Source organism: Hippoglossus stenolepis, chromosome 14, assembly GCF_022539355.2.
Source record: "Hippoglossus stenolepis isolate QCI-W04-F060 chromosome 14, HSTE1.2, whole genome shotgun sequence".
NCBI lineage: Eukaryota > Metazoa > Chordata > Actinopteri > Pleuronectiformes > Pleuronectidae > Hippoglossus > Hippoglossus stenolepis.
The window spans coordinates 18,504,057-18,516,741 of NC_061496.1; the positions used below are offsets into that span (position 1 = coordinate 18,504,057).

Sequence of the window (12,685 nt, forward strand, 5' to 3'; positions counted from 1 at the left end):
TCTGGTAAATGTAACATGGATGGATGGATAGGAGGATGGAAGTTATTCTTTGGTTATCCAAGCATGATTTGATAGTAAATTAATATCCTTTTCATTAGTTCTTGGACATATGCTTTACATAATACTTTTAAATCTCACGTTTAGCACATTGTGTTATCCTCCTTACTTCTGTGTTACCTGATGGTTTGTTTTAATGAACATGTTGCTTCATAGTAAAAGAAAAATATATTTCCAAATTATGACTATGATTAACCAATGGAAAATGAATCAGCATTTTATACTTGACTGAACCATGAACAGCTCCAGCTTCTCCTCTGTGATATTAAACTGAGCATTTTAGGGTTTTACACTTGGATGTAATCTTCAGCTTTAGAAAGTTGTTATTTTAGATAAACAAATGAATTATTGTTCTATCAGATAACTCTACAGTAAAGTTTAATCAGAGACATCTTAAACCTTGGCATACTATGTTTTCATGGCTGTATTGAATAGCAAATATTGAGCGGCCTTGTTATCATTTAATGTGCATTGTCCTTCAGCACAAAATATCTATCTAAACAATCATAATCTTTGGGTTTGTGTGCGTCAGATACATTATATCATACATTTTATAAGACATATCGGTCATTATTTGTGTCTGGAACTGGATTTACTTGTGGATTAACCCTCTGTTTTCTTTGTCTGTGTTTTATCTCTACAGATGAAGAGTATCATGCAACATATCAACCTCAAAATCAACCATGACATCAAAGAGTGAGTCCTTGTGGCACCCGTCTGTTTCTATCTGCATCTGTACTCACACACTAACTCTGACCCACAGCAGATTCAACAATACCACTTCACTCTCTCATGGGCAGTCATTGACATATTGAGCTGAACTGAACTGTCACCAGTTATTGTGATTGTAATGAAACAGAAAGGCTGCTGTGAGAAAATAGCAGGCCTTTTATTTTTTTCATTTATTTGAGTCACAAGTTTTAGAAAAAGTAGCCTCAGACCACTCGATAACTTTGTGTTTGGCTTTTAGAGGAGGATGAAAGTAGAAAGTGGAGCTCTTGAGGCAATTAGCTTTTCTCAAGAACTTCAGCTGCACAAAAGCTGTCTCCAGTGGACATTTTCGCTAATTGCCTTCTCAAGGTCGGATGTAACTTTGCATTTATCACATATTAGCAAATGCGATCTGAAAAGTTTTGAAACTTTTGAAAGCATAGTTTCACACTTCTAGTTGTGTGAAGTTGAACTGAGGTTTTTCTAACAGGAATAGGAATTAGGGGCAGGCCAATAAAACTATACTGATATGATCATTTTCATTTTGTGGACCATGTAGGAATGAGTGAATAATGAACTCAAGTATTCTATGAGAATTAGAAATACTTTTTATATTAAATATGTGGGACACAAAATTAATAATGGGTTCAGATACAGTTTTGCAGTTTAGAGGTAGTGCAACTTAATTCAGATTAATAAGGTTTTTATTGTTGACGGCAGGTTTAACGTCACTCCAGAGCAACACAGGCTGTGCTCTGTGAGAGCTCGGTAAAATTGAGAATGAGGCTAATTTTGTTTTCCTGTTTACGAGGATGTAGGGGATGTTCTCTTTAGTAATATGTCCTCCATTTATGCTGATTTCTTTTGGTAGGATTATTATAGGGAAGAGAAGTTTTATTTCAGCAGATTTTATTTGCGAGGCTTGGGAAAGAAGGCTGAATTTTTTGTCGAATAGTTGAAGAACCACTGTAGCTTTATTTGTGGTGTCTTATGAACCCATGAGAATTGGGCACTTCTGTGTGGACATGAAAATAAAGAAACAATCATCAATGACTTTTAGAGTTAAATATGCATTTGTGTTATTGCAGAGCAGTTAATGTATCGCAAATGACAAAGAGTTACACCCTTTATTGCCAATAGGTTCATCAGAAGGGGTTGAGATTTAACATGTAATGGGAGTCAACACATTTCACATTGAATTATTTTTTTTTTTTATACCAGATCATCAGTGTATGCACGTCCTGTGATTTCCTGAGTATCTCATGACTTGTGTTATCTGTAGACGACTGCTAATCATAGTGAGGCAAGATAGATTTAAAAGAGGAGACTGAGTCAGGTTGACAGAGGCTCACCTCTGTCGTAGAGAACAAAAAAAAGACAGAATGAGTGACAGGAGAGTTGAGAGGAGATGGAGATGACAAAGACTGACAGCCGTCCTCTTCAGTCTGACATGCACAGTGCCACAGGACCAGCAGCGTGAATACTGAACTGCCAGCCAACAACGTGCAAGGAGGGATGGAGGATTTTAGAGTGGATGGGAAGGAGAGGGAGGAAGGTGGGGGTGACTCTCACAGAGGCCGACTTGTCTGAAACGTAAAATTTGCTGTCGGAGAACGTAAAGGTGGCAACAATCTGAGCTAAACTCGACACAATCGAGCGGCTCTGGCTGAGGGGTAGAGCGGTCGTCCTCCAACCAGAAGGTCGGCAGTTCAATCCCAGTGTTCCCCATCTGCATGCCGAAGTGTCCTTGGGCAAGAAGCTGAACCCCGAATGGCCCCTCATAGAAAAATAAAGTGCTGCTAATAGATGCACTGTATGAATGTGTGTGTGAATGGGTGAATGGCAAACTGTAATGTAAAGCACTGAGTGGTCATCAAGACTAGAAAAGCGCTGTATAAATAATGACCATTTGACATTTACAATCGCCATGGCTGATTTTCTTCCTTCCACAGAGACACACAAATGGAAGCAGCCACAATTTTACTTGCTGTAATTAAAATAAACATTAAAAAAGCAAATTCATTCAATAATGTATATACAGGACAGGATGAAGTGGTAAAGGACATAAAGCCCTGTTTTTAAGTGCTTTTTCTTCTAATGCATATTATCCAAGCTTATGAAATGCAATGTAAAATAAACAATAATTGCAAAGCCACATGCTTTTAGTATCTCTTCTAATATGAAGTGAACCATCACTCTGCTCGAGAACGGTGACACTTCAGAGACCTTGTGGTTGCGAACCCTTAGAGTACTGACTGTGCACCTTTCTAGTCTGTTGGGCCCATGGGATTTGAAGGTGACATGTTTGCTTGGTGTGTCTGTGTGAGACAAAGGGAAAGAAAAGAGGGGAAAGACAGTGTTGTTGAAAGCATCTCTAGCCGAGTGTGCTTGCAAATATATTTTCAGGAATCTTGTTTTTGTTCATCTAAAGCCCAAAGCAGCAGAACTAAAAGCACCCTGATGGAAAAAAATCTAACTTTTCCAAGCAAACAAGACTGAAAGACAGGCAGTGTGTGTGGGTGTGTGTGTTTGCGTGCATATGTGTGTTTTAGCTTGGCCCGAGCTCTCTCCGCTCTGTCTGCATTTCCATTAGAGCAGCGTTCTGCTCTGTGGCAGCCCAGAGGATTTGAATGGCACAGGCTCAGTGTAATGGGAATATGGGGATGCAGATTGGCAGGATGCTTCTTTTACTGCCAGCTCCATCAGCAGCAGCAGCAACAACACTGCATTTATATTACCTTGTAATATTCCTTTTATATCACGTATACACTTCTCATATTGACTGTTGTTTAGAAGATGCGAGTCGCCCGGAGGTCACATAGTAGAAAATACATATTGATGTTGAAATCCCAGCACGGCGGGCTTTGAGACTGAATGCAGGGAAAACGAATGCGACTTCATGATGCAGCTGTTAACAATACTGCTATTACATTTGTGCTTTTCCTGCTCGTGTAATTACATTTGATTTGTTTTAAAATGAAAGATCTACAATAACAACACAGAATGTTATCAAGATTTACCATTAACCACTGACCTGAAAATTAAAGGTTGTTTTGACCTCTCGTGCTACTGTCAGAAGTCCTCGACAGCTCCATATCACAGTGTATTTTTTTGGTTCACAGCCACCTTTTTATCCAGTTACATGAAAGGATTAGATTTAAATCCATCTCAATAATTCCCCAACCAGCAGATTCATTTTACTTTGAAATGTATCACAATATGGTTGATGAAAAAGCTTGAACTTCCATTTCATTGTTGCTTTGATGTTGCTAAAGAAAAATAAGTTTCTTTAAAGGAAAAGTATTCAACGAAAGCACAAATACAAAATTGGAGTCAAAATTATAGAATATAATAATAAATTGCAACACTGTGTAGCTGTTAAATTAAGATATGATGACATACAATGAAATAGAACTTAATCCCAAAGGAAATTCAGAATAACAGAGAATAACACAATAGTATAAGAATATTAAGTGTAATGAGGAGAAGTAGAGGACCACCACACATATAAACCGTAACATTATCGGACTTGATCACATGCTTTATATGTGATAAATGCTATGTGAACTTCCTTCTTCCAAGTGGTCCACAAACCAGTTCTCAAACAGGATTATTAACTGTTTCCCTGTTGAATTATCAGCACATAATGAGGCCACTTCAGACTTCAGGAAGCTTGGCTGAAAGCACATTTTGTGTATATCAGAACGTATGAAGGTACATCACAGAAAGTCCACAATAGTTTAATTTTTGTTTTCTGTCCCTTCACAGGCGGCCGGACACGGTCAAACAGAAGAACGCCTTCCCGCCAAACTTCATCCACTCCCTGGACTCCACCCACATGATGCTGACTTCTCTCCACTGCTACAGGTATCATTGAACATGCTGCACTTGTTACACAAATGTATTCAACTCAGAGTCATTTGTCTAAAGACAGTTTGTGATGTGAGACCTCAGATTGACTCATGTATGCATTACTTAAAGTCCCCTGTCACCTGAAAGGCAATTATCACAGCTAGGTATGGTATGGTATGATATGCTTTATATACAGTGAGCTCATTTTTACAGACTCAGGTTCTTTACAGGTTTTTGCAAATGTTGTCGTCTGTACACGTTTTTTGTCATCGTCTACTTTTCTGAAACCTTCTCCCTCTGTGTTCGATCCCAGCGCTGGTCTGACATTCGTCTCGGTTCACGACTGTTTCTGGACCCACGCCCTCACCGTGGACACCATGAACAAGGTATCGAATCACAGAACAGCCTTTTTTCACTCCCACCTCTCCACTTTGTGTCACCGTTCCTCATCCTTACCATCATCCCCCCACAGCCATATCCATCTGGTCTGATCATATATCATTGGGGGTTTGAATCTCCTCTTTTTGCTGATTAATTGAAGCTAAAGGTGTCATTGCACATTTTTGTTAATCTGATCCGGGCTTCTCCGTTTATTTTTAGCAACAGAAGAATGATTGTAACACTGATCTCATTGTAGCACTTTTTCTAGTGGATCATTTGTGTAGCTTCTATTAAGGTAAAACAAACTTTCTCCCTCCCCGGCCTCATACATTACCAGGCTGCAGACTGCAGGTAGCACCATCGCACAGAGCCCGTCACGTTGGATAAATGACTGTCTGCCGCTGCCTGCTGAAACTAGCTTGTCAGCAGGCCTAGACTGAGACGCGGCGCCGAATTTAATGGACCGAATTACCATAAAGCCCCAATTTTCTGTGGATGTAGCTTCAGAGCGCTGTAACCATGTTATGTCTTCACCCAATCTCAGAGGAGTTACAACCAATGAAGCAGTTCCCTTTATAGGTACATTTATTTTCTCTCATATTCTCTTGATGTGTATGAGTGCACGCCTCCAAAATTACACAGCTACTTGAATCGGCAGAGGGTAATAAATATATCTTTAAAAACACCCAAGCACAGGAAGCATCTTATTTTAATGGCAACTCATCCATCCATCTATCCTCTGAGTGATCCAGTTCCTGGTCAGTATTGTACTGAATGGAAAACATTCAAACTCCCTGTTAGTTGTACTGATGTAGTCAGAGTTGAAGATTTTTATGTAGTCTTTTACCTCTTTTAAACCAAAATTAGTGCACCATTTTGACAAATATAAAAAATGACCATATACATATGAGCTCTTCGTACATTGTAGCAACATGTTTCTATCCCCTGCTCAGTGCTCATCCTTGAGTGGTTGCTAATGGGGGAAACTTGACTACAGATCCTGATCCTGCAGCCGGTACAGAAAGTATTAGCACTTATCTTTCCCAGGACAGTTGGACTCTCTCATGTCGTTTTCTCTTTCTTAGCTGGTCACCAGACACCAGAATAGTCTAGAGATGATCAAAGTAACTCGGGGTACAAACTTTCTTCTCTGCCTCCTGTCAGGTCTGTAGGGAGCAGTTTGTCGCCCTGCACAGCCAGCCAATCCTGGAGGACCTGTCCAACTTCCTGCTACAGAAATACTGCAATCGGCTCCAGTGAGTTCACACACACACATTGGATTTCACGCACACATGCACACACAGTCGCACTTACACAAGTCTCAGGAGCAACGCTGTGTTCGTCTACCAGTCCTAAGATTCATTTTGTAACATCTCCTGTTCATGGACAAAAATGATTGTCATAGAGTTTCTGTATGTCAGTGAAATATTAATACAAATATTATATAATAGTTCCCTGTACATTTCTTTTACACTTTGTCCCCCCCACCTGCAGTCTGTCCCTCTGGCTCTGTTTGGATCGTACTTATACAACGAGCCATCATTGCCATCAGTCACTGTGTATGTTTATGCTACACTGTGATCTGTATGAACTTTTATGGTATTGACAGAGGCTATCATACACTGAACACGCGACTCCCGCATGTACAAACATTATAAAACAGTCCAAACAGAAGAGCTCAGATTGTGTGACTATAAAAGTTATATTAGCGTAGCAGAGATTTTCCTCTTGTTGTCTCAAGCATCGGATATAAAAGGATTTTCTCCCCTTCTCTCCTTGTGTCTGTGTTAATGGCCTCAGGCTGGGTTACGCTCATCATCTAACTGTGTTTTTCTCTCCTCGGGATAATTGGACACCTTCTCTACAGCCTGAACTCTACAGGAGCCCCTGTTCTCTGTCTCCCTCTCTCTCACACACACAGACACATTACTGTCTCCTAAAATTCGCCAGTATACTTATTCTCATTTACACCAGAAAAAGGGGACATGTGGGATCACAGAGACATCTGTCACAATATGAAACTAAACAGAATTCTTATCATCAGCACCATTTTATTCAAGAATATGTTAAAGTAACAGCTGTCAATGCAAATGAGTTTGGCTTATTACGTCTCTTCAGTGTTTGACACTTCATCTACTGACGGTGAAACTTTGTTCGTTCTCACATTAAATTCCACTTAAGTAGGATTTTGTGATTTGTGGACATTGTATATAACTTTATATTATATAACTTATATATAACCATTATATAACTTGAACAATTATCATGTGTAAACTTAGTGAATTGGATGATAGCTCTTATACTCAGTAGTGCATCTTTATATATATTTATAGTTTCTGGATTTTTCCAAAAGGTAAAATCGGGACATTGTGCTCTCAATAGGTTTAACAAGGTGATTCCACTTTATGAAGAAAAGGAACATCAGAGACAAATTGTTAATCAACACATTAGGTCCTATAATTAAAATTATGTCTGCAGGGGTCCTTTAATACAATCATGATTTAATCCTCTGCCTGTGTGTAAATTAAAACAATGATTATGTTTGACATTTAGATAAAGTATGTGTGGACACATGGCTCTATTACACAGTCAGACAGATTTGAAGCTGTGAATACACCATGTTTCTTTCACTCTTATACTCCTGCAATGTGCACGGTTATTTTTTGATGATGGCAAATTCTTCTTAAAGAACCACCTCAGTGACAAAAGGATGCGTTAAACCTGTCAGTAAATATATTACATGTGCGTACATCTACTACTACTACTCATATATGGTGCATTCAAAGTACGTTCGAAGTTGAAAGGTTATAGTGACATTTTGGAGTCGTTGAATCCTACTAATGATTTATTTACGAGTCCTTGCTCAATGGTTAACTTGCAAATAGACAAAACCCAAGATATCATCCTTATCAATTTGACAACACATCCACTACATATACGCACAACACAACTAAATGCAGAGACATGCTGCAAGGAACACAAACAGAAATGTTTCCTGGGGGACACAAAGAAAGTGAGGAACCCAGCTGAGGAACTATCTTTTTTAGCAAATTTTCCAGCGTTCAACATCAGTTACTTAAAACAAACATCCCTCAGCCTGGTTTTTCACTTGTTTGTGTCCCCTGGAAACACCCATCTGGGCTTCTTGCAGCTTGTTTCTGTATTTGATTATGTTGTGATTATTTGCAGTGTATTGAGCTCTTTGGGCTTACAGTACATTACAGTTGTGGGACTGACTGATCTGAAAAACGACTCATAATTAGCCTGAAAAACTCTTTCAACTCGTTTGGAGACATGACCCGCTGAATTCGCTTCAGAGTTTACCCAGAGTTTGTCTTTCACACATGCACAACACAGCGGGAAGTTTTCTGCACAGACGCATTCACAACAGCATCGAATCCTCCACATTATTTAGTGAGAGGTGCAGCAGACAGAGGCAGGAAGTGACGTAACTCCCCTGCGGAGATCACATGATTTATTTTACAACTCACAGACACTGGCGTCAGCTCTTATCACCACTAACCCTCTTGACATCTTTGTTGGTGTCCTCTATCGCTCCACTTGTTCACTGGGAAATATTTCTTTTCTTTTCTTTTGTGTTTTTTTCATTGTTTTGTCAGTCGCGTGTTAGAAGCGTCAGTGCATATCTGAAAGCAGCTTTAATGTGACCTCCAAGTGTGAACAACCCAGTGAAGTTGAGATACGAGAGGCCAACTGGCAACAGAAGCAATGAAAGTGACTTGATTGAGGGCTAAGAATTATTTGAAAAACCCAATTCTCTTCAACTACTTCTATAAAGACTGAAACATTTTCTCCTGAGAGTCAATAAAGTTTGAAATTTCTATTCTCCTTCTTTATTGCAGGACTGAGGCCAAGAACAAGAAGTACCAGGAGTACAGGAGGCTGCTGCTGCTTCTGGCCAAAGTGCCCCAGACAGGTCAGTGTGTGTGTACAACTGTCTGGCTCCTAAACACCTGAGGCCTGTGCTACAAAGCAGGTTCAACATACCCAGGAATCCTGTTGTCTCGAGGCTGCACTGAACCTAACACTGACCATTATGAATAACCTGAAGTCTGGAGGTTGTCAACCTGCTCAGTTAACTCTGGGTTTTCCTGTTCAGCTACGAGAGCGTTCATCTGGAAGATTCATTAATTACAAGCAACACTGTCACAACCATGAATAACCTAAATAATATGAAATGAGAAAGACCCCTGATGCCTGTAGGTAGATCTGATTATAGCGACAATCAAAAGTGATATTCGGTAAAGTGTCCGGCCCATTCCCATGAACGCAACATCTCAAGAATTGAGGGAATTTCTTAAAATTTGGTTCAAATATTCACTTGGACTCAAGGATGAACTGATTAGATTTTGGTGGTCAAAGGTTAAAACTCAATTGTTTTGAACTCAATATATTAGGAATTAGACTCAAGGATGACCTGAATAGAATTTAGTGGTTTCCTTTTGATGCCCCTGCAAGTGTCTCTCTATTGTTGTGCGGAGTGGACTGAACAGAAGCAGCGTGTCTCTCTCTGTGCAGCAGGTGAAAGCTTTGCTGTTACGTAACCTCTCGCTCCATCTGAACACTTCAGTGTCAGCTCGGCTCTGACAGCTGGTTGTATAATTTGATTACTGTTAATTGTGGCCCTCCTCTGCATAATCAGCTTATGTGGCAGAGATCAGTCAGGTGCGCTCCTGAGGGGCGTGTGCGTCTAGGCTAAAATCCATTATAATCTTCACTATGAAGTTATTACAGTGATTTAGGTTTTAGTTTGTAATCCAGCAGGAGATCACATGAATCAGGAGCAGATATGAGCAGAGAACTGAGGGAGACGACACTGAATAACTTCACAGATGTTATTGTTTGATGATGATGATGAAGAAGATAGTACAGTGGCAGTTAATGAGTGATAGTGAATGTATCAGGTCAATGTGCTCGTGTCCTTCCTCTAACATTTTTCTTTGGTGTCATTTAATACAACAAAGGAGACTAGAGGCAGTTTTGTAATCATGGGACTATTCTGTCTTTTACCATGACTACATAATGTTCTTTGACAAAGTAAATTCAGAAGAATACAAGAAAGAAAACAAACTACAGAAATCTGTTTTATCAAGTAGACTGAAGTTTGGAGCTGCTTGCAGTGAGAATTTGCATATAAATGAGCAAAAGCTGTGTGAAGCCGATTTTATTTTGATAACACTCGTTTTTTTTTTATACATAATCAAGGATAACTACGCATGTATAAGTATTGTAGTTACTCTAATAGGTTTAAGACTTAATTTTTCGGCTACTAAATTCTTATGTTTTTTCCTCAATAATTCACGCTTCTGCTGGCGCACACAGCTGTCAGAGGCAGAGTGCAGGACAAGGCTTTATCCAGAGCTGATATTTGGATTCATGTGTTCATGGTCGACTTGCTGGTGCACAGTAAAAGTGAAAAGTTCAATCTAATTTAAAATTCAACCGACCTAAAAAACAATTTCTCTTCTGTTTTTCTTTTGTAGATTGTAGCTCTGACTCCTCGCACCACACTCAGAATACCACCGAACAAAAGTCCAAGCAAATTCCTTCATTAATCATTAATCATTAATCACATGAAGGATGAACAATAAATCAGTGATTGTTCAAATTTATCAGAATAAATAAACCTACTGTATTGAGACAAGTGCTCCATCACTTTTTAATTAATTAATTTCAACAGCAGATTATTTGAATGGGAAGGCATCTAGGGGTGGCATTGTTGGCCTGGTAGTCAGACCGCATTAAGAGCTGCAGCTGATGATTATGTTCATTATTGATTCATCTCCAGATTATTTTCTCAATGAATTGAATATTTGTTTAATGAAATGTAATTGTCTATGAAATGGTGAAGTCAAAAGTGATGAAAGACGTCTGCCACAACTCAAAATGTTTTTTGTTTGTCAATCCAAAACTGAACACTTTTTTACTTGCAGCAAATCAGCAGATATAAGAAGCTGGAACCAGCAAATATTTTTAAATGATCGAAATGACTCATCTACTATGAATATACTATATAGGATCCACAAATGGATTAATTTGACTTATTGTTGCAGTTCTAGACTGGACTGAAATATTGTCATTAACTTTGGTAATTGGTCATAAATCTGGTTCAAATTTCAGTTTTTCCATACGAGTAAACTAATGACATTCTGATCAGCCTCAAGGTGTACTTTGTGTTCAGCATGCTAAGAACCTATACCAGTCAACTACCAGCATGTTAGCTTCATCATCCCTGAAGGGATAAAGCAGGGAAATCTTCCTCATCTCTGCACCATTATTTTTATAATAGGAGGGTCCCAGTCACTGCTGTTTTTACAGTGTTTTTATGTCTCTGCACCCACGACAACCAGTGGGCGGAGACATCCACAGATGTAAACCTGCTCTGACACCTTGCCTCTTTTCTCTCCAGGTGATTTTGACCTCGAGCAGGTGAAAGAATCCACTTATTTCTTCAGCTGAGTGACCGGTGAGGGCGAGTCAGCGGAGGGAGAGGAATGGAATTGACAGAGAGCAGCAGGAGTGGGCTGCAGGCTCCGGGGTCTCAACTGGTTTTGGCTCCCTCAGACATCAGCGCATTGATTGAGCCGCGCCCCGGCCCGCCTCCTGGTCCTCGGGCTGGTTGGAGCTGACAGAGCCGCTGGAGGCCTTCACACTCAGTGAACCTGCCTGATTAAGTGACTGGTGGGTTGATGGGAGGGAGGGTGCGACACACACTCGTCCAGATGAGGGAATCAGCTCTGGATGAGAATGTTAAGACTTCAATCAGTGTAAAGTACCTCTTACAATGGACGCTTAGGTCATATTCAGGTGTGTGGAGAGAGATCGTGTGTATGTGAGAGTCTCACAGACTGAATCACATGTGAACTGTGTTAATTTTAAGCCGTGTGTGTGTGTGTGTGTGTGTGTGTGTGTGTGTGTGTGTGTGTGTGTGTGTGTGTGTGTGTGTGTGTGTGTGTGTGTGTGTGTGTGTGTGTGTGTGTGTGTGTGTGTGTGTGTGTGTGTGTGTGTGTGTGTGTGTGTGTGTGCGTGTCCTGCTGGGATGACCGCAGAGCGCTGACCCGCCTCTGCTACAATCCCACCCAATCATCGATCCCATCACTTACAGGCTGTCAGGATGCTTTCTGACACGATGCTCATTCATTAGAACTTTTTCTGAAGAAGTTTGAAGAGGAAATGACTGATGGACACTGAGAGAAGCAGAAATGTGGAGGGATGAGTTGTGGGGCTTTTCCACGACATCGGGTCCCAGCATACTCTTGATTTTTACCTTCTTGCAGCGACTAAGCACTTCTCAGTTGCCTAAAAATAAAGATAAAATGTGTTTCTTAAAATGCCTCCTTATTCATTCCGTGGTTCAAAGAAATAGACAGTATTCTTAGCAGGTTATTTAGTTCTATCTGCACATTTCAACTCCATTGTGTATGATGAAATGAAGGACTCCTTTTAGATGCACCACAAAGGCTCTCGCAGGCTTCACTAATCAACTCAGATCTTATTTTTCTGGGCCAGCGCCACATCTAGAAGTAAAAATAGCAGAAGTGCTATCTGATCGTGGCTGGAAAAACGTTGCAGCAGTTTCAGACAAAAGGTGCCGTTGATGTTCAAAGGAAAATGTCGGCTCAGCCAAACAAAGCTGGCTGAGTGACAATGTAATGAAACGGAG

At 40.1% G+C, this 12,685-nt stretch overlaps 1 protein-coding gene across 1 annotated transcript in view; it reads left to right on the forward strand.

Annotated features, from left to right (window-relative positions):
- Positions 1-12,353, forward strand: part of polrmt (polymerase (RNA) mitochondrial (DNA directed)) — a 48,892-nt gene extending 36,539 nt beyond the window's left edge. The window contains exons 16-21 of the mRNA XM_047343127.1: positions 701-753; positions 4,537-4,635; positions 4,934-5,006; positions 6,166-6,257; positions 8,865-8,938; positions 11,432-12,353. Coding sequence (XP_047199083.1) covers positions 701-753; positions 4,537-4,635; positions 4,934-5,006; positions 6,166-6,257; positions 8,865-8,938; positions 11,432-11,481 — 441 coding nt within the window. The 3' untranslated portion in view covers positions 11,482-12,353. The remainder of the gene's footprint in view (positions 1-700; positions 754-4,536; positions 4,636-4,933; positions 5,007-6,165; positions 6,258-8,864; positions 8,939-11,431) is intronic.
- Positions 12,354-12,685: the final 332 nt, after the last annotated feature.